General features: G+C 33.6%; 1 protein-coding gene across 4 annotated transcripts; it reads right to left on the bottom strand.

Annotated features, from left to right (window-relative positions):
* Window positions 1-4,523: 4,523 nt before the first annotated feature.
* LOC128989815 (uncharacterized) lies at window positions 4,524-20,596 on the bottom strand. Of its 4 annotated transcripts, XM_054411880.1 has the most exons (7): window positions 19,145-20,596; window positions 14,181-14,383; window positions 13,514-13,624; window positions 11,848-12,189; window positions 10,648-10,707; window positions 8,879-8,959; window positions 4,524-6,300 (listed from the first exon to the last, which is right to left on the bottom strand). In XM_054411880.1, exons 1-7 carry the CDS (start codon window positions 20,544-20,546, stop codon window positions 6,124-6,126), a joined length of 2,376 nt encoding a protein of 791 aa, XP_054267855.1. In that variant the 5' UTR covers window positions 20,547-20,596; the 3' UTR covers window positions 4,524-6,123. The 4 variants fall into 4 exon arrangements, with proteins under 4 accessions (XP_054267855.1, XP_054267863.1, XP_054267871.1 ...); XM_054411888.1 differs by lacking the exon at window positions 10,648-10,707 and having other exon boundaries at window positions 19,145-20,595; XM_054411896.1 differs by lacking the exon at window positions 13,514-13,624 and having other exon boundaries at window positions 19,145-20,594.
* Window positions 20,597-22,616: the final 2,020 nt, after the last annotated feature.

Raw genomic sequence — 22,616 nt, 5'->3', positions numbered from 1 at the left:
CAGGATGCAAGTTTTCTTCTTTCACGCTTGGAAGCAGCACCGACTAATGATCTGACAAAAATAATGAGTTACAAAAATAATTTTTTACATTATGTTTTTCAGACGAACACTAGATACTATGTAGCCCAAAAATTAGATTACATGGAAATGTAAGACTACTGTACTGATTTTCCTATATTTTCTTGCATAATTCAGTCACTCTCAATAACCGATAGTAAGTTTCATATGAATGATCAAATAAGGCTTGTTATTGAGGTAGATTCATTATCAAGGCTTACATCACCACGTTATAAAGGATAATATAACATGGTTGTTTGAAAAAAAAACACTTGATATCAAGGGTGACTTACTATTGAGAATCGTGTTATTGAGGTTCCAGTTGAATAGTTCTTGTAATATATTACTTTGTATAAATTTATTTTAAATTTCTCCAGAATTAAGACTGATAATTAACCCTTAAAATATTTTTACCTGAGACTCCAAAAAGAATTTCTGTTCTGTATAATCCATTCAGGGAGCAAGTTCTCTCCTTTCACGCTTGGAAGCAGCACGGACTAATGATCTGAATTACCGGTATTGCATGTCAGTATTGAAGAATAAACGGTATCCAAAGATTATATTTCGTTAGTTGTTGTTTTTAATATTGTTCTAATAAATGCAATCCAAAGTTTACCATTGAATTTTTATTTGATTCGGAAATTATAATCAATATAATCAATACCGGCAATGAAGCAGTTACCAGTTAAGCTTCACCGCATACCATTTTTGGAAAACGTGTAAAAGAATGCAATAGGTGCTTAATATTAACTTACCAATTCTGATAATTTCTTGCCGTGCACTACTTATGAATTCCTAAAACCCTTAATTTGACAGCGTGCCATTATTGGCACATGAGGATTTAAAAAATGTCACGTTTGCCTGTTAACTTTTTAATTCCAACAAACGGTGTCCAAAGGTTCTTTGCCTATTGCTATTATGGTTTAGTGCACTATAGTGGATGTTTCGGAAATTACTATCACTTTAGACCAACATATAGAAAAGGAGGTATGGAGGCTTAGTGTAGAAGGTTAGTAAATAACTTCTTATTTCAATATTTTAGGCGGTTTACTTATATATCTAAGTGATTTGCACAGATTAAAGATGAGAAAACATAACCCAGGACAGTAATTAGCTTAAATATGAATATTTATTTTTTTATAAACTAAACCATTTGAGTGTGACAAAAATGGCACATTGCCAAAGAACCAGGGAACAATGAAAATATTTGGGCGTGCCAAAAATGACACATTACCAAAGATGCAGTTATTTTTTTTAGTTTATTGAGCGTGCCTAAAGTGGCACACTGTTTATAAAACAGTTAAAGGTATTTATATTTGTAAATGTATGTCTCTTATTTCCACAAATTGTAAAATAAAAATGTTTTTGTGAGGAAAGATTTTTCACTAGGCTGTTTAGAAAAGACTTTGGCTTTACAAAAAATCCCGACCATCCATGGCAACAAATATCTATCAAAATGAGTTTTATTTCCTGCTGAAAGTGAATCTTCTTATATGAAAGTTGATTGTGCATTCCGATAAAGACTTTGGTACTTACAAATATTTGCTCACCGTATCGACATATCGTTGAATAACGCATTGCTGCCACGTTGAAAATAATTAAACTGGAAACCAGCAAGACAATATTTCACTAAACAATTTTAGTTATGGGATTTTTGAATCGCTAACCAAAGAAAGGAGTATAAGCCAAGTTCTAAAAGACAAGGATTTACTTCTTCTCACACCAGCTGCTCTGATGTATGTTGAAGATATACGGTTTTATGGTGTTGAACACTACCCTTTCTTTGTATACATCAAGAGGTCGATGCAGATTTTGCAAAAATAAAAAAATCGTCGATAGTGTGTTCGAAGTGCAATGCGAGGCTGTAACTGAAAGAAAATGGCAATTGTTTTGTGGGGTTTCACCAAAAGTAGATGACGTTTCTTGATGAACATACTCTAATGAAATTTTAAACGATTTTCCTGATGGGCATAACTAATGAAATATCAATAAATTATATAATAATGTATTTTCTATTGTAATCACATAGTTTTGTAGAGGTTTTACATCTGTATACATTTTAGTTCATTTTTTATAATGACGTTTATACCATTTTATATTGGATTGATAACTTTTGTGGAGAAATTGATATTCTAATATATTACATATAACTATAGTTATACAATTTTGATATCCAACATGTGATAATGTCGACTTATTCAAACCCTAAAGTTCATTTTTAAGTGCTATACAGATAAACTTGTTGTATTTAATTCAACATAAGATTCCTAGAGAAATCTCCGCATCTTTGGCAAAGTTCCAAAAATGGCACACATGAAAAAATTGTGAAAACAAATTATAAGAATTTTAAAATTATTTTTTTGAAGTTCTTTTGGACCCTTTTGATTGAAATATTGCAAGGAAAAAGTAGTTTTCAAAAAAAAAATATTTGTTTGCCAAATTAAGGGTTAACGGAACAGAAATAAAAAATTAATAATTGATTCAACAATAATAATTTTGTTAAATAGCCTTTTTTAAATGAAATAGATGTTAATACATCTATTTTTACGTAGCTTTTACATGCCCATTCATAGATGTTACGGCCCAACTTATAAGAAAAAATTATACCAAGTTGCAAAAATAATTTTTTACATTGTGTTTTTCAGACGAACACTAGATACTATGTAGCCCAAAAATTAGATTACATGGAAATGTAAGACTGTACTGATTTTCCTATATTTTCTTGCATAATTCAGTCACTCTCAATAACCGATAGTAAGTTTCATATGAATGATCAAATAAGGATTGTTAATGAGGTAGATTCATTATCAAGGCTTACAACACCACGTTATAAAGGATAATATAACATGGTTGTTTGAAAAAAAAAACACTTGATATCAAGGGTGACTTACTATTGAGAATCGTGTTATTGAGGTTCCAGTTGAATATTTCTTGTAATATATTACTTTGTATAAATTTATTTTAAATTTCTCCAGAATTAAGACTGATAATTAACCCTCAAAATGTTTTTACCCCAGACTCCAAAAAGAGTTTCTGTTCTATATAATCCATTCAGGGAGCAAGTTCTCTCCTTTCACGCTTGGAAGCAGCACCTACTAACGATCTGCATTACTGGTATCGCATGTCAGTAAAGATTATATTTACTTCGTTTAGGTGTTGTTTTTTTTATATTTTTCTAATAAAAAATGCAATCCTAAGTTTACTATTTAATTTTTATTTGATTCGGAAATTATAATCAATATAATCAATACCGGCAATGAAGCAGTTACCAGTTAAGCTTCACCGCATACCATTTTGGAAAACGTGTAAAAGAATGCAATAGATGCTTAATATTATCTTATCAATTCTGATAATTTCTTGCCGTGCACTACTTATGAATTCCTAAAATAGTCTAAATAGAATATGTTGGCAGAAAGGAATTTGTCGTTAGACTGTACAATTAAGTTTTTGTGTCATGAACTAGTGATTATGAAAGTTAATTAAATGTATCCCTAAAAAAATCTTTATAAAATTGCTCAAAATATGTTGTATTTTTTGCTCACCTTTAGGTTAGAGCTCGTTCGCTGCGCTCACTTGCCTTCAGGTTAGCTCGTTCGCTTTGCTAACTCGCCTCCAGGTTGAAGTTCGTTCGCTACGCTCACTCACCTTTTGGTTGCAAAATTAGCTGTTATCATAAATTTAAAAAAAATATATAGTGCTGCACCCTGTTGGTTATCCTTGTAACTTAAATGCTATTGAACATCATAGAACAGAACCAACTTGTTTAATTGAAACAGCTGTTAAGATTCATTAATTCTAAATTGAAATTTTACCTTTGTCATCCAGCTCCTGATTTATTCAACTTGTTACGGCCGTTTCAGCATCACTGTGCCATCGTCGGACTGTTCAGCCAAAAGGCGTCGTTAAAACACAAAAACATATACAAGAAACACACACATATTTGTCAAAACGGGGTTTTGAAAACAGGCCTGTTGAGGATAGTACATTCCCGAACTTGAGCAAGTAGCTGACTATCCTTCCACCATGATTAAGATCTTTGTTTTTGTCACGATTATTGTATTAACACTATTCCAGTATATTGTCTACAAAATGAATTAAGGATAATTTGGTTAATTGATTGATTGATTGATTATCTAGAACAACCCTCAAAACTTAATTGAAGAATTCCAAATATTTTGTTGCAAGGAGGGTAAAATTCGATACTGTAGAACCAGAAGGGCACAAACTTAGAATCAATATAACGTCGCCGGGATCAAGACGCCTTCACAGGTTCAATCCTTGAGAAATTTTTTAAATGTCCTAATTTTGTAAGATTTTGTAGAGATCAATCCTAAATAGATCTTTTTATTTGATTTCTAATTAAAGTTAAAGTACGAAACGTAATAGATAAAAAATATAAATACCAAATGTTCTACATACTTTCACAACATTCTACTCATAGGAACAAGGAGAAAACATTCACAAAATATGAAACTCAAAATATTTATTCTATTTACATTTTACAAAATCAACCCTTATAACGTTAGACTCCATAGAAACTATTCATTCTTTGACTTGACTAACCTTAGCAGGAAACAGTGGTCTCATTGGAAATTATTTGGTTCAAGCTTTTAGTAATCATTGTATTCTGTAATCCGTCTTCTTATTGATGTGAAAGCTTATAAGTTGGCAAGCTTGATAAGTGTAAATTTAATATTATAATAGCCTATGCTGATTTGTGCAAATCCGAAATATATTAAGCTTATGTTAGTATTTACAGTGTTTACAAACTTTAACAACGCTTTTGGAGCGTAATTTCTATCTTTATATAATATAGACTAGATTTCTCAACATATAAAAATATTAGTTTGAAAGCACTTCGAGTTTCAGTGTTGAAATAAACACTGACATTTTTTAGATGCTAATGATATAAATTTAAGTGTATACGAATCATTTAGTAATTTCTTTTTGTTAAGAGCAGCTAAACAATAACAAAATATACAATTTAAAATGGGAAATATAGTTTAGTAAAAAAATTAAATACTTTCAAATAAACTAAAACTGATGCAACATCCAATAAATCATTTTATATCAATACAATTTGTAATGTATAACTTGTAGCAAGACTGCACGAAAACCGTTAATACAAATTAATCGATCTATAATAGTCTTCAACAAAAATTTCTGTTTTATATCTTTTAAAGACATTTTGTTTATTTCCTTAGTGATTTACTATATTTGGTAGGATTATGGACTATTGGATGCTAGTCAAAGGTAGAATCTAAAAGAAAAGGCTTCATTGAATGATAGAATGAAAGACTGTTGCTATTAACAATAGTTAGCAAAAATACATCTTTAAAGAGTGTACATACAGTATTCAATGATGTTAATTTACTATTTATTTCAAACATATAACAATAATTACAATTAACTTTAGTTTGAATATATGTTATTTGATAAATTTTAAAGCAAAGTTGAGCGTAAGTTGATATTAAGATATATTAAGATATATACTGCAACATTAATTCTCACAGTAAAGTTGTAAAACAACGAAATCAAATAAAATTGGATGAGAACGATGGATATAAATTATTTATTCTTTTTTTTTACTTAAACGTGCAGTAATTTATTCAAGTTGTTTATGAAAAGGTCAAATAGTTTTTATCACGTATAACAATTTAATAGCCTAGGCTAATTTTTCGAACGACACTTGCATATTGTTTTTGACCTTACTCCTCCATTTTCAACTTGCTGTTCAGCACAAAAGAAAATAGACTGTCATACCTTTTTACAATTAAGTTACAGCAAACATATACAGAATCTTGCCCATTAAGGCAAATCTCAAGACAGTTAAATTTATTTAGAACTTTTCAATACACCCAATAGATTTTACGAATAAATCTTGCACAAAAATATTGAAAATTGATACAATTCGATACATTCATAACAGTAATACAATAAGGCTTCATGGTCTGTCGTTACACTTTTAAAGCAGATTTTAGCGGTGCCTTCAAAAAGTGAATGGTAGCGCGATGGGTCGGTAGTTGCCGAGGTAGAAGGCCTCTCCGTGCGGACGTTTCGACGCCGTTAGGAGGCTGACGGCGTTGGATTGTGCGTCGGCGTTGGCGTCGTCTTGTGCACCTCCGCAATCTCAACCGGCGCCGGTGCTACGGGCGTCACGGTGCCGTCTTCTTCGGCCACCCGTAGTCCAATCGTGGCTCCGATCTTCGCGCTGGCCTGGCGGAAAGAGTCGGACAGTTTCTCCTGGAAAACATCACAGTTTGGGTTAGTTTTGAATGAGTATGACACTTTAAGGTTGAGATAAGACAATATGTGCTATAGCTTCTTCTGAGATAATAATATACAAATATAGAGGTTGGTCCTTGTTGCCAACGTAATCCTTGGTAGTCTTATAATGGCTACCGGTTTCGAAACGCTTACGGTGTCATTGTCAAGCCTAGACGTGGTTTTTGCTCCTAGGAGGATGTCAGATAGTCTTCAAAAAAATTAACGGGACGAATAAAGAACGAAAACGAACACAAACAAACATTTGACGAACGAATAATTCTATATGGCCATACAACTCTCTTGGGTCTAGACCTACACCCTGAACCCACAGCCGTGCCGAAAGTTGTATGGCCATACAGTATTATTCGTTCGTAAAAATGTTTGTTTGTTTTTGTTTTCGTTATTTATTCGTCTTGTTTATGTGTTTTGTAAACTTAATGGCGACATCCTAGGAGCAAAAACCACGTCTAGGCTTGACAATGACACCATAAGTGTGTCGAAACCGATAGCCATTAAGACTACGAAGAATTGCGTTGACAACAAGGTTTTAACTATTTAACTTCTAGATTTGTAATTGTTAAGTAATCCGGAAGGCAGCACATGAGAAATAAAAATAACAATGTATGTTTGGTAGAGGTGAGCTGGAATTAATTTCATGGAGGTAGCTTAGAGTTTGACTAGTTCAAACGTGCGATTGTAAGGATTGTAAGGATGGTGAATTGTTTTGTCTTCTATTACAAAACATCGCCACGACACTACAAAATTATTAGTGTACCTTCCTATCTAAGCACTGTTAGCCGATGGACACTAGTTTGCGAATCCAGCGACACCATTAAAGTTGTTGGAAAAAGATAGTTTAGTTTAACTTTCACAGTATTTTCAAATCAAAAACAGTATACATAAAATACAATTATCAAAATATGGATGGTCCTCATGTAGGCGAATTTTATGGGTCAGGAACGAGGTTTAGTTAAGATAGGTGCTATGGAAAAAGTTTGCATTTGTTACACCCCTAACATTTACTGAACAAACAAAACGTATACGTTTATACACATACTATGTGGTTTATACATGTTTTCCACACTTGGAAATTTCATAGCACATTTAACATTATCTAAAGCAATCAAACGTATGCATTATATATTCTACAATTATGCAATTCTGCAATTATAAAAATCCTTAACATTACTTTAACCAACCTAACATAGATGAGTTAAATTCTCAACTCGATTTGCCGAATCGAAAATAATTACCTAATTTCTCTGAAGCATTTCTTGGACACAAACGGCACCTTATAAATTATAGATTGGCAAGTGCTACGGTTGCAAACATACTTAACCGATGCCAAAATCACTGAAAATAATGTGAAGCTGTCTTGTTTCCGATCACAAGAATTTTAAAACGATTCCTAGAAGTTATAGAAGAGAGATAGTGTTAATATGAAAAACTAACTTCTTAAGTTATTTTTGGGCTTACACAATGTTGGAAATATAATTTTAAAAAATTACAGAAAAAATTGATGTGTTATTAATTAATCAAAAGTAGTATTAATGTTCAATATGTCAGTCAGTTTAAACATTTCAATTTGAAAGAATCGACATATGAAAAGCATATTTATAAAGTGGGAACATTCCTTTAGCTCAATTACACTGACTGTTGCGCTTTTATTTGCATAAAAGGGGGTAATGGTCTTATTTTAAGTAAAATATGTGGAAACGTAACATGTCAGCCATTTTGATGACGTCATAACCGACAAATACAATGGGTGTAGATGTGACACCTGAGTTGAAAACATTTATTTAGACACCTACATCCAAATAAAATGGTAAAACCTTCTATACATGACTTGCACACCACCCTAAATGTAGACTGCTAGGTTTATTTGCGCCAAATTAGGCATGTTTGTAAAATTTACCTAGTTTTTTTTACTTTAAATTTCAAGTAAAGCATATAAAATATGGCATTTTTGTAAAGCGACTAAAAAGGTCTACAGTGTTATATGTGGGTTGTTTCTGATATACTGTATTAATAAAACAGTATTAACAAAAATAACACAAACATATTTTATGGTTTTAGGATTTTTTCAAAATTACGAAAAATGTTCTGAACATACAAATGTGTAGCTTTAAGAAGGATAGAATGTAATGTTATCTTCCAAACAAAAAAAGTTTATTCCGATCCGACATTTTTTTGAGAAATACAGACTTAAATCATTTGCATCCTTTGCCGCTATATTAATAAAGTCATAGCCGGAAAACGTGGAGAGTAGGAGGTAAACACCCATGTTATTTAAACTCCCTCGACATTAAACTAAAAGCTTATGCAAGAATATTTAGTATACGCAAAGTGATGTCAGCTGAAGGATTAAATGTAAAGATAGAAGTAAAACACCCCGTTGCAGTAAACCGGCATTCTACCTATTATACCATAGTATAGTATATGCTACCTTGTTCTTCCTGCTACTCTAACAATATAGGCCTACTCCTACTTAGTCTGTATATACACAAATATATATAAAACAACATATGACATATACAACAACAATATAATTTACCTGTACAACGTTGATACACATAGACGTGAGCGCCAGCCCGAACACTAGGTAGACTATGGACGCCATCATATACATCTGGTTCTGTAAACAGTATAGGAAGCATTTAGTCTAAAGATGTACATCATACACATGGTTATAAGAAATTGCTCGAATGTTAATAACTTAGTTTTTTCTATTAGTCTTTAAGATGTCATAAAGTCGTCTCATTGACGTTTCGAACGCGTTTAACATTACGTTCTAAGGAATATAATTCAACTATCCAGTAAGTAAGCTATTGAAGAATAAAGACGGATATAACACACAAAATAATTGTAATATCTCAAAGATGCTTAAGAGGAAATTTATTTCTTTGTGTAAGAAGTATGAGGTATTTCTTACACATTTGAGAATATAAATCAAGGAGTTTAACTTGACTTATTTATTCTTTAAGTAAAAATAATAGAGTACTGAAACTTTTTGTAGCAAAATCACAATGCAACCTTTTGTAAATGTTAATAGACTAAATACTCAAAAGATTAAAATCTGCTTTAAATTGTACTGTAAGTAATCAAACATTGTATATAGGTACAGACGAATTAAACAATTATTTATATAATATTTATTTTGTTAATAAACCTTCTATCACGTTCACTTTCATGAACTGAAGTTAATTATTCACAATTTGTTTTAGTTAATATGTGAATTCCATTGCTGAATAAGTCTAAGTAAGTCTCTTACCCCCTAAAAAAAAGAACATTTACAAAGTTTTCATACGAATCCATTGACGAATTTGCATTTATTATGTATGTAATGACAATTGTTTACTACTTTTAATCATGCTTCATGCAGCTCACTAATCTAGCAAAATAGGAAAATTGTATAAAATCGACCAGGGGTGGCTATAAGTTTAGTTTACATGTTTCACCTTATTTCTTTAGGAATATGGTATTTGTTAGTTACATTTCATATTTACCTCGATTATTTGTTTGTCGCAGACCTACTAGTTTGTGGGATGGTATAAACGATTAATTATTTTTACAGTTCAAGTCTAAAGGGGGAACCAGTGGAGATTGTTGTCATATTAATACATTTAAATAACGAATTTAAAATTTTGCAATTTTTGGGAATATTTTATAGGTAACTGCTCACTTGATGATTAAATTACAAGTTTCCACACTAAATCTGTAATGGAAAAATACAGATTTTTGCCCATTTTATAATTGAAAATATACTAGAATGAGGAAAAACACATTGTGTCATGAACTTCCAAAAGTAGTAGGAATTCCACATTTTACTACAAAAGATAGTTTGTTTGAATTACCCTTTCACAGGACGAGATTTCGTTCCTTTTAATCCATAACTTTTGATCGTTACATTGAACAATCAATAGATGACTATTTCTTAAAGTTTTTGGTTTCTTATCTAATCTTCCTTCTTTGGTTCCTTGTTGTAATTATTCACAAGAAATGTTTACTATATGAAGCTGTTATAAACAGTGTGAGTATTTCCATTAGTTACATAAGCTTTAGTAGTTTTTTAAACCCATCGTAAATTATGACCGACATTCGTTTTAAAATAACCTCTGTATTACAGGTAATAGTAAATTGCTCGATTTCGAGCAACATGTGCACTATTTTATTCCAGTTGTATAACATTGACGATGTATTTGTCTTATCCTCAAGTGCACTAGAATATAAACCATTGTATATCGTGGAAACTGTTAAACTCTATATTTTTTATACAATAAACTTTGTTTTTTTAAGCATGCAAAGCAAAGCTTGGCCACCAACCGGTGATATCAGCGTCTTCTTATCAGTGTTATCAGGATCGAAGGGTGCATCGATCAAACCCTGCACACCAAACACACAGACACAAGACAGAGTTAAAACAAGCCACTCAAAACACAAACTGTTAGAAAAATAAGTAAATATCTAACTAAACTACCCTGCAACAGCAGAAATATAGAAATCTAGCACGACAGCACAAAAGATCTATGAGAAACTACTAGTATGTTTCTACAGTAAGATTGTTGAACTATAAGTTAACAAAGGAATAGTTAAAAATAACATGCCTAAAATCCGAATAGAATGAACAAACCAGAAAAAAATCTAAAATTCAAAAATACAAATTTTAAATATGGTCTATAGCGTATGGATATAAGTTATGTCAGCATCAATTTGGCCTACTTGATTTTACAAAAATAACCATACAGTGTATTTCAAATTATGTATATATTAATAAGACGTAAAATCAAGCCAACTACTACTATCCTTAATTTATATTTAGTAAAATTATAGTAATCCCTTGCTTTCTTTCTCACTATTTATCCTAGTAAAAGCCACTTTCTAAAAACCGAAACTCTGATCATGAAAAAGACCAATTTAAATCTATCAAATTAAAGTGATTACTTTCCTCAATACGGACTAATGTATTATTAAAATAATTTTTTAAACACACTTTTCGTTCAGTATTAATTTAGAAGATCATTCAAAACTATCTTGTGTAAAAATATTGTTATTGCAATTGAGGTTTTGATAAGATGTTAAAGATCTATAAAATAGCGAGATATAGGTTAAGGGTGGTCGATTTCTCCCTTGTTATACGCATTCTAATTTAATTATAATACCTTAATCAAAATTCCTCGCGTACCTTAGGATGGCTCGAAGGCCTTTACATAATAGCAGTGAGTTACCTGTCGTTTTAGCTTCTCAGAAATTAGATACAGTAATTGGACTCCACAAACAGCATACTGATATAATGGTAATAAGTTATGATAACAAATTGTAGGATTATTAATTGTCATCAGTAAAAACCAACAAGCAATATTCAAATTCCAAAGCAATATAAATTTTTACAAGATTCAAATTAGAAAGCTTAGTAGCCTAAAAACCGTATTTTAGAATAAACATAACGTCTACTCTACGTTATCAAGCAAAAAAATTTGTAAAGTTAGATACAAATCCAAGTAGCAAAAAATTTTATTACGACACCTGAGGGACGAAATCTCCAAAGCCTATGGTCGACATGGAGATGAACACGAAGTAGAAGGACTCGAAGAATCCCCAAGACTCCCAGACGTAGAAGACGGTGGCGCCACAGAAGATGTATACCAGAAGGATGAAGATGGCGACGGAGATGGGGAGGTTGAACTCGTCGTCGATGGCGAAGGTGGAGAGGGCGGGAGTGCCCGGAGGGTCACCGGGGGTGTGGGTCTTTGGAGGCAGTGGGGGCGGCATGGGAGGCGCGTCGTCCAAGGTCACACCCGGGGGCAGTTGGCTGGGGCGGCGGAAGGTGGCGATGTCGTAGACCATCTGAACCCCCTTCATCACCTCCTGGTGAAGAAAAGTTGCAATTGATATTAGAAGATAGCATAAAAGGAGTGATTTGCAAGCACTAAAATATTGCAATGACACTTAAGGAATGACTTTGTTAGTTATCGATTGGAATTTGTACAAGGGGACTGTGCAAACCATGGAACCATGGAACTGGTTATGTAAGTAAGGAGATTCATTATCTTAAACCGCTAAGAAAGAGAGTCAAACTAAAAAAAGACTTCTAGAAATAAACAAACAATACAGACTGACAACGTAAAATAAGAAAAGGAATAAGGCGAGAAAATGTAAAAACAATTTTAAAATATATCCGAACTTCGGATTTTAACCAATGAGATATATGGTATTTAGACGTGACTTAAGAGTTCTCTAAAGTAAAACCAGACTTTCAAAGTGCTCACCTCCACAGAGACTAGTAACAGTGGTCGTTAAAAATTCAAATGCAAGCCAATACTAAAAATATTTTGAAGGTCCCAATGGATCCTCTGAACTATAGAAAAATAATCAGTGATTTTAAAACATCACAGGTTTATAATAAAAATCATTAAGTAGCATAAACCATTCAATAAGTCAACGTAAAATAAAATTTATGTTGAAGTAAAAGAGCTTATGAGAAGTATTACTAGGTACTTTCAATTTATTACATTTTCTAAAAATTGGGGAGAAGTATTAATTGCTTTTTGGTATTGTTACTTAGCTAGTAGAAGTCAGTTGAATGTCTAGAAACGCATGATGATTTTTCATGGTTAATTTTTTGTTAAAGAGGACCCATTTTAAGTCACTAAATTATATTTGGTAATATTGAATTGAAGTTCAAATATTTTTGAATAAGTCAGTTTGTGAAAATCTAGAATTAAACAAACACGTTTGTATTATTCAGAAAGAACCATTATAAATTCACAAAGTCTACAGGCAGCATGCAACTAGCTAAACAGATTTTAAGCGCTACCAATTCTTTCTATGTACTTATAATATCTACAAACATAAGTTCATGTATATTTAGATTAAAAATAGCAAGTGTCTGGAAATATGCTAAAATAAATATACAACAATAAACCAAACTAAACATTAACAGTGAAAGAAAAAATAGAAGTAAATTTCGGGTGTTCAACAGCATTGGAGATTGCAGGTTCAGCATAAACTGAAAAAGGTTCCACTGCAAAATAATAAGTGCTAGAAACCACATACTAAATAGGAAAAAACGAAATGCAGCAATATTTGCAAAAGAAAGAATCTGTGCATCAATATTCACTAGAGATTGCCTCTATAACAAAGTGGAAATGAAGGTGAATAATGTTTTATCGTTTTATCGAATGTCACTAACGGGATCTTTGTTGCCTGTCAGAGACATTGTCTCTTGGTTCTTGTCTTCATCATCTTCATCGTCTTCGTCGTCGTTGTCCAAATGTTCACCGCTGGCTCTAGCACTAGCACTCTACAATAACACATATAAACTTGTGAGACTATAATCGACTACTCTGATGACGTAAAATCTAATATCAGCCTTTATAGTCTCAATTTTTCTAGTCCATTCCATTTTTGTCGTCCTTGTCATCCAATGTACGCTAAAGCGTTGTTAAGACAGACAATCTGTTCCAGAAAACGCACTAAGATCTAAAAGTTGTCATTACCTGTTTTATTTACCTTTGACCTCTCAGTAATTATTGTCAAAAGGCTATGTTGTCAGTGTTGAATGAATGTGAAACACTCAATCAAAATAAATTTCAAATCATCTTGCAGATTTCATTATTTAATAATATGGACTCAAGTTAAGTCATAGACATTCAAGAAAATACATACCTAAACAACTTTTGAGAAAGAAATTAAGTTAGGACACTGAACCACGAAAATGTTCACCATAAAACTGTTAGTAATTAAAACGTTAGCATCACTAACAAAACCACACAATGTAATCACATTTAAAATTATAAATCACTATTTTAAATCGCCACAAAACGTATAAACACTATAGATTAACCCATTGTCATTACCTGCATGGGAACTGTTCGGCGGACTTTCTTACAACTTCCAGTGTAGTAGACTCTTCTCACGAATGCCCAGATGAACTTGATACCGCGGGTGAAGAGTTTGCCAAAGTCAGCCAGCAGGATCAAGAACATCGGGATGCCGAAGATGGCGTAGACAATGGTGATTGCTCGTCCCGTCGTCGTCGACGGCGATATGTGCCCATATCCTGGAAGATAGAACAGTACGTCAGATATAAACTCTCTTTCATCATAGGTTAGAAGAACGCCAAGCCTGTGAGGAAATGTATATGTTAGAGAAATGTCAAATCTCAGTGAAATGTGTGGTTTCAGAGAGATATAAATTCTCCTATGAAAAATCTCTGAACAACTTAAAATGTCAGAGAGATGTCACATTTCAATTTAATACCAGTTTTCAAATATATATCTAACCTTGCTCCTCAGATGCTAAAGATATGTGAGATCATTGATGAGGTATCTAAAATAAAAAAGAGAGACCTTATCTTTGTGAAATGCCATGTTTAAAGTATATAAAATCTTATAAGTAAGATATTAGACAAATATTAGAGACAGCAGAGGAAACTTAGAGATGTCGCATCTTTTTAGAGAAATATCATATCTCAGAGAGATAACGAATCATAAACTGTCCTTAAAAACACCTCAAGTTCAAGTTAACGCTAAATTAATCAGGATTTCGGTGTTGAGCTAAGCCATCTGGCAATCTTATAAAAGACTCATTGTTTGTGATCTAGGCCTTCTATCACATGGCTGATTGGAGACTTAATCCCCCTTTAATTACTAGAAGCTGCAGATTGGCGCGAAACCGTGTTAACACAGCCAACTTGTTAAGAGGAACTGAGTGATACATGCTGCAAAGAATTGCTTCTGATTAAAGTATCAACAGACATGTTGAAAAGGTAAGTAGGTGAGAACCGTTCCTGATCAGCTGGCATGTAGTTTTCCAAAGTGATTAACTACATAATGACCAAGCTACATAATGAAAAGAGGTCACTTCTAATAATAAATGTTAAGTCAATTGATTTCTAGAAATTGAATTCAAATAATCTACCAATAACTTTTTCAGCATAATCAACTACAATAATTGACACCCACTGGCATACGTGATACGTAAGTAGATTATTATCTATAATATCAAATAATCTATCTTATTGTTTAAATTCATTGTTAAGCCCCTGAGCTGTAGATATTATTGTAAGACTAGATTACTTACGTCAATAGCTCATTGAATCGTGAATTTCACTTCATGTTTCAGTACATGTTTCGACACATTGTCATCATCAGCTGAGTACTAACTAGTGAAGTTTTTATTCACCATATGGTTTCGTAATTGTTAACAATGACATTGTTTAAATCGTCCTCAAGGGGCATATCCAATCGTCATTGTTTAAACAATGATGAAACCATATGGTGAATAAAAACTTCACTAGTTAGTACTCAGCTGATGATGACAATGTGTCGAAACATGTACTGAAACATGAAGTGAAATTCACGATTCAATGAGCTATTGACGTAAGTAATCTAGTCTTACTATCTTATTTGGTCAATGTTTTCAAAACCTATTGTTACTAACAATAGGTTTTGGTGTTACCCACTGTAGAATTTAGTTGACGTACTAGTCAGCTCAACTTCAAATAAATAACTGCTTCTTTTTAAGTTATAAGTATTAAGAAAAAAAAACTTGAAAATTTGGCTTAAGCAGCTAAATAGGCGATCAAACAAAAAATTCACTTTATACAAACTACAGATTTAGACACTAGTAAGACTGGCTTTTGAGCTAGGCTTTAATTTATGACGCTGGCTCTTTAATCTCCATACCGAGCTAAATCCACTTTGGCAATGGATGGTGATTTACCCTCTTGTGACAACTTCAATTGACCTATTTCGAATCAGGCTTTAAAATATTTGTTGTTTCGTTACAACACAGATATTGGTTCTTATATTGTTCGTATTGGTTTAGAAATAAAATTACCAAAATAAATAATAAACCACAATCATAGCAGATTTTTTTCTTGCTCTATAAATATTTTGAAATATTCAGCTAACATTTTGTACATGTAAACGATGATAAGTGTTATTGATATTAAATACTATTTAATATTCTAAGTATGTTCAAAGCTTAATGATTCATAAAAATGAGATTGTTTTTCCACAGATAAACGTATTCAGAGTTGTTAGTTGACTTCTTCCCTAATGTCCAAAAAATTTCAATTTAAAATTTAAGCACTGGCATATTTCAATAAAACATAAATTAATTTACAAATCCCTTCTAAGCTATCTTTAGGATTGGTTGTGGTACCTAATATTCTTTGTGCGTCACAAAGGATTATTGCAATACAGTCAGTAGCACTCCAGTAAAGCATAACATCGTAAATAAAATGTTGTAAGTAATTGATTAAAAGCTAAGATATATGTTTCTAAGTGATCGATCTGCTATGAAAAAAACATCGGTGTCTCTTTATTTTCAAAAATAAATATTGTTATTTAATTGAATATCTAATATACAAGCACCTTGGGGTGGACATCTTTTCAATGTCCATAGCAGATATTTTAAGTTCCAATGTGTTCCAATAAGTTCCAATACCTCAAGACCAATCTATGTTGGTCAAAAAGAAATATTTTAAATTTACCAGGTAAATAAATGTGTCGGCAACGTAGCATCAATCTGCATAGTTTGGCCGCTTTCAACGTTCCTTGGGTGTTCGGATGAGTGTATTTTTGAACGGCTGTTTATTTTTGTATCTACTGTTTCATTTGTGTTTTCAATTGTAGTCGGTCCTATTCTCAGCTACGTATAGTATTGTTTACGTATCGTTTTTAAGTTTGTATAGATCCGTGATTATCTTTGACATTTTAAGTAAACTCTCTTTGTTTTACATCATTAATAATTATCAATATCCCTGAAGATCCTATTTGGAGTAGTGTATGTCACAATGAAGAGTTTCGATGTTGTGGAGTCCTTTAAGTACGTCACACTCCATAAAAAGTATCTCTTTTGGTAGCTATAGAGTCTATAAACTATGTCAGAGTCCGCGTAAAGTATAGATTTTCTAGCTGTGTAGTCTCTAAAGTATGTATGTCAATGTCACAGCCAAAAAGTGTCAGGGCCCGAGAGTTATTCAGTCAGTATGTCAACTTTTTAGCTGTGACATACTTTAGAGAGTCCACAGCAAGAAAATCCATACTTTTCGCGGTCTGTGACATACTTTATTTAAAAGTATCCGTTTTGGTATCTGTAGGGTAGGTACCTAAAGTATATCACAAGGGTATTGAGATTAGCTAGGAAGATACTAGGTCCAACAATTTGAAAGAAGTTTCACAGTTTCCAAGAGCTTTGTAATCCCCGAAGAGAGTCAAAGTCCCCGACGATACAGTTCTTTAGTCTCGATTGAGCGTCAAATTTGCACTGAAATTCACACTTTAAAGTGTTGAGCACTACAGTTCCGGATAAGCATCTTAGGCACCTGATAGTGAGAGACACAGCCTCTTATGAAGTATGTGTAAAACCCCTGATATCTAAAGTTTTAGACCTATACCACTTCAGGGATTGCCAAGTACCTGAAATCAAATGCTAGAGTTCCTGATTTAACACCTCAATTCCAGATATCAAATGTTTTAACTTCGGATGAATGATTTCCAGAGTCGCTGGAAACTGTCACAGTCCCTGACCCATGGCAGATGTTACGCACTCTGGTCTATTTCCACGCCGCCCACTCATTCTAACCCATCTGCTCTGTCATCTGAGAGACCGCTTGGCTGCGTCTCTGGAAATATTTAGCTTCGGATGACGTGTGAGCTCTATTTGTATGTTAATTACGACCAAACTACTTAACTAGACTGTTATTACAACATGCTGGCGAAGAAAGCTATTTTCACTCGTATGAATAACAATGGTGTGTTTTAAAGATAAAATATAGTTGATTTACTGGTTGGGAAATAAATAATTTGATAGGATTTGGCTTTGAAGCTATATTAAACGGAGTCTTGCCTAGGTTAACTAAGAAAGATTTTGTTTTTAGATCTACAGAATGACTTATGCCTTACTTAATGCTTAAGAATGAAATCTTTGATTACATTAAAAATCCTTTGTATCATATTGGATTTGGCCTGACAAAAGGGTTTGTTTGATTGAACTTTTAAAAGTTCTCTAAGGGTAGTACCAAGCAACAATTGGACAATAGGATTGAAATTAATCCCTTTTTGTTTTGAATTTATAGTAAGACACTTAATAATAAACAGATAATGACAATGAGAATAACCAAACATTATCCTTCTTTTTGAGTTTATTTGCTAACATTTTTTATACTGAGCACTATTATAATACCTTTTATCAGGAGTTAATGTTTACATGTTTAAATTAATGATAAGGTTAAACGTAGTAAATCGAAGATAAAATGGACAAAATTGCTACTTTCTTATTTTTGACTCTGCGTCTATGAGTTTATCAAAGCTAATTGGAGACTGACTCTGCTAAAAACTTCCAAAAGTTTAGATCAGGAAACCGGTCAACTATGGGCTGATTTACCACCATAACTACCCCACTTGGACGTCCAAAGGTTAGATATAAATAGAGATATTAACGTTTTGGAATCAAATATTGATTGGTCACCATGTTCACAAAAACATACATTCACGATGTTTATGATTGTACTATTTTCATTGTCTCTCTTTCGACCCAGTTGATTGAACTAAGCAAACAAGACCAAACTAGGTTTTGCAGTAGATTTGAATTTTGTTTACAATTTGCAATGGTAAGCGTGTAATTGCATTACTTATTGAATTAAATCTTCTGCATTAAAACAGTATCTAAGTACCTATTGTTTTGCAAAGTACGCATAAAGCAATCATAAGAAATTGAAAACCGAAGGTTTTACCCAACATTAGTCACAAATGTCACAAGTAACCTGGAATCAACTTATCTACTGGAAAGGTATGCCATATGAATACGTTACCAATTGTTGTGACGACAGTTAGACAGTATATAAACGCGTTGAGGAAGCTCCAAGCCTTGAGGCCACTGTAGGACATCATCCCGGCCTCATAGGCTGTGTGAAGCTGTTCCTCAAACTCCATCAACTTCCTCCTCGCCAGAGACTTCCATTCCTCCTCCTTCATGTGGTGACTGGACTGCCAAAGATTGTCTACAAATTCGCGTTTCACTCTTTTGACTCCGCACTTGTAGAAAGACTCGAACGCCCCTTCTGTGAACCTAAAGACGAACGCTCCACACCCACAGTATATCACTAGTACCACAAAACAAAGCAAGCAGCGGTTCACGGCGTTCCTAATCTTCCACAGTTCTCGCCGATTGTCCCTCAAGAAGTATCTCCACTCTTGCTTGATTTCCTTGAAGGCTTGGATGATTGACGCTTTTTCTGCAGGTTCTGTTGCTACAACAGATTTTCCCTTCTCTACTTCTAGATCTTTGGGCTTTTGTTCAACTTTTGACTCTACCAGCACTAGTTGCTTTGAATCATCAGTTGCTGAAGGATTTTCTTCAATTGCTAAAACCTTCTTTTCAGGCTCCTTCTTCTTTTCTACACGCCTTTTCCTCAGGTTCTCTTCTGGTTTCCAAAACTCATCACTGCTGTCCTCAATGCTAGGCCTTCTTTCTTCGTCACTGATCGTTCGTGTTTTCGATTTGCTTCGTTTTTTCGCCACAGGAGGTTCTTCTTTTTCCTTCTTAGCGGCTCTTTTCTCTTTTTCTTTGATTACTGGAGGACGCTCTAAACTCCTATTGCGCCTTGGTGGTACAACAATCTTTTCTTTTTGTCCAAGTTCTCTCTCTAGAGATTTCCCTCTTATTCTTTGAGTCCAGCTTGGCCATGATTTCCACCAACTGGATTTCTCTTCATTTTTATCATCTTTCTCTTCACGTCCTCTGGATTTGCTCCGAGTTCTCAACGCCGGTTTAGGTGTTTCTAGTTTTGTCCTCACATCGTTTCCGTTGTCCAACGGGGTTAGAGGTACTGCAGACCATCGCTTTGAAGACTCTAGTTTAGATTTCGTTGGGTCGTTTTTCGGTCTCGTAGTTTTCCTCGATTTCCTCTCATCGTCATCCTCGGAACTTGATATCCGTTTGTGTCCAGGCTCCCGGACATCTCCGGGGGATGAGAGACTCCTCTTGACTCGCTCCTTCTTCTCTTTCTCAGCAGCCTCGAGCTCTGGCGGAGTTACAAAGTTTGGCTCCGGAGTCTTGTTCCTTCTCACCCGGTGGCCAGTGTTGGGGCTACGCCTATGTCCATAGCGACTCTGCCCTGACCCTGGTCGCCGACTCCTGGACACTCCCCCGGCGGCGAGCACCTCCTTCGGCGTCGACTCCTCAGTCACCTCACTCCGCGACACATCTTCCATCCCGACATTTGGACACCACTGGATCCGTTGCAGCTGAGATATTTTCAGCGTCTCCCCCCACTCACCCACTAAAAATACCGCAGTTCGAGTTCGAGATATCGATTGTTCCGATGCGACTGCGCTAGTGTAGTCTCGAATCGTACGTTAGTTGTAGGAGTTGATGATAGGTTGCGGTAATGTTTGGTTTTAGCTTACTCGCTTTCTCCACCAGGCTGCGGTGAATGCGTGAATTGATCGCTGCGATTGGAGCAATTATTTTGTGTTTGGATAATAAAAGCAGTGTATTTTAAATTTAGGTGCTATTAAATTGGTAGTAAAAAAATTACTTAAAAACAGTTTTACTTTTTAATGAACACATCCCTGAACCTTTTCGAAAATTTATTTTATTTAAAGAGGGATTTGTCGCTTACATTGTTCCTTATATTCAGCCAATTCTAGGTTATTGGTATTTGACGTATCTTTTCCATTTTTGGAGGGCAAAGTGTTTTTTTACTTTAACTTTTTCAAGCAGTTAAAGTTGTCACAATTAAAGTTTTTCATTGTTTGACAAGCTTTTATTTGCAAGGAACCCGTTTCATTAGTAAAAATCACATTTAAAAAACTTAGCCTTTTAAACAGAAAACCTAAAACACTATTTCAAAGTAAACCTCAAATAGATTTTAAATTAACAATCTGTATTTTACGTTGCTGCATTTTTTCCATCAAAACCACCATTAATTCAATTTTACATACTACTGAACTACTGTATATCAACAAAACAAAAAAAAAACCTATTTATTTACATCGTTTAGCAGGAAATACCCTGGAATTTAATAACGTAAATCGAGTTTCATCGACAAAGGACAGGCGTTATTAGGAATTGAATGCCGTTACAGCCCAAGAGAGGTTCTGATATTTGATTTCGTACATGGTATGACGTAACGAAAACCTCTATAAATTCAAAGTTACGTAATTCTCTATACAAGGTCAATTAAACTTGGGTACACAATGTAATTAATGTGTCTACCTTAATCACAAACTCCTACACAACACCATTTAGGTAAATTGTCTGTACACAGTGCATTCAGTGTTTTGTATTATTGTTATTTGTGTTGTTTTTTTGGCCAATCAATAATTATCAAACAATCATGTGACGAAATAATTGACTTTGCTCTAGGATATTACATCGTTCCTACTCGTCTTATGGCTAGTTAATGTAGAGTGTTAAAACTCTTACAAATGTGTGTATAGCCCTACATTTTAAAATTTATAAGTAACTAGCTGGCCCGACAGACGTCGTCCTGTCCTATTGTGGTTTTATGTCACATGCTCGTTCATTTTCAAGATGAGCTCGTTCGCATGGCTCAATCACGTCCTGGTTGAAGTTCGTTCGCTACGCTCACTCACCTTTTGGTTGTAAATTAACTGTTCTCATAAATTAAAAATAAATATAGTGCTGCACCCTGTTGGTAAACCTATTAACTTTTTAATGCTATTGAACATCACAGAATCAAATTGTTTAGTTGCACCAGCTGTTAAGATTCTTTAATTCCATTTAAATATGAGTACTCATAAGGTTAACATGGGAAACTCCAGAGCCACTGGGGCGGAGCCCTATTGACAGATCTGCACCAAACTTCACACAAACCATCCTTGAATAATGCTTAATAATGCCTGAAAGTTTCATTACAATCTGTCGAGTGGTTTTGGAGTCCATAAAGGACAAACATACAAATATACAAACATACAAATATACAAACATACAAACATACAAACATACAAACATACATTGGATTTTATATATATAGATTAATAGAGCAATCAATTAAGAAAACCCTTAAACTTACGTACTGCAATCTAAAATAATAATTCATTTGCTTTATCGTGATAATGATTTCAGTCACAAAAGTGCATCCCTTGATCCCCACATAATATTTTATGATTTTCTCATTTAATGAAAGAATGAAACACTAAAAACGAAATATGACCTAACAGAATCATACGTTATGAGAACCTCTAATAGTTTTGTTCTCTTTTGCAAAAAAAAAAAAAAAAAAAAAAAAACTTGCTGTAATGAAGATTGCATGTCTA

Source organism: Macrosteles quadrilineatus, unplaced genomic scaffold (genome assembly GCF_028750875.1).
Source record: "Macrosteles quadrilineatus isolate MER2022 unplaced genomic scaffold, UCM_ALF_1.0 Scaffold_1__1_contigs__length_201487025, whole genome shotgun sequence".
Classification (NCBI taxonomy): Eukaryota; Metazoa; Arthropoda; class Insecta; order Hemiptera; family Cicadellidae; genus Macrosteles; species Macrosteles quadrilineatus.
Note: the sequence above shows the minus strand (reverse complement) of the source record. Positions and strands in the feature narration are given on the sequence as shown.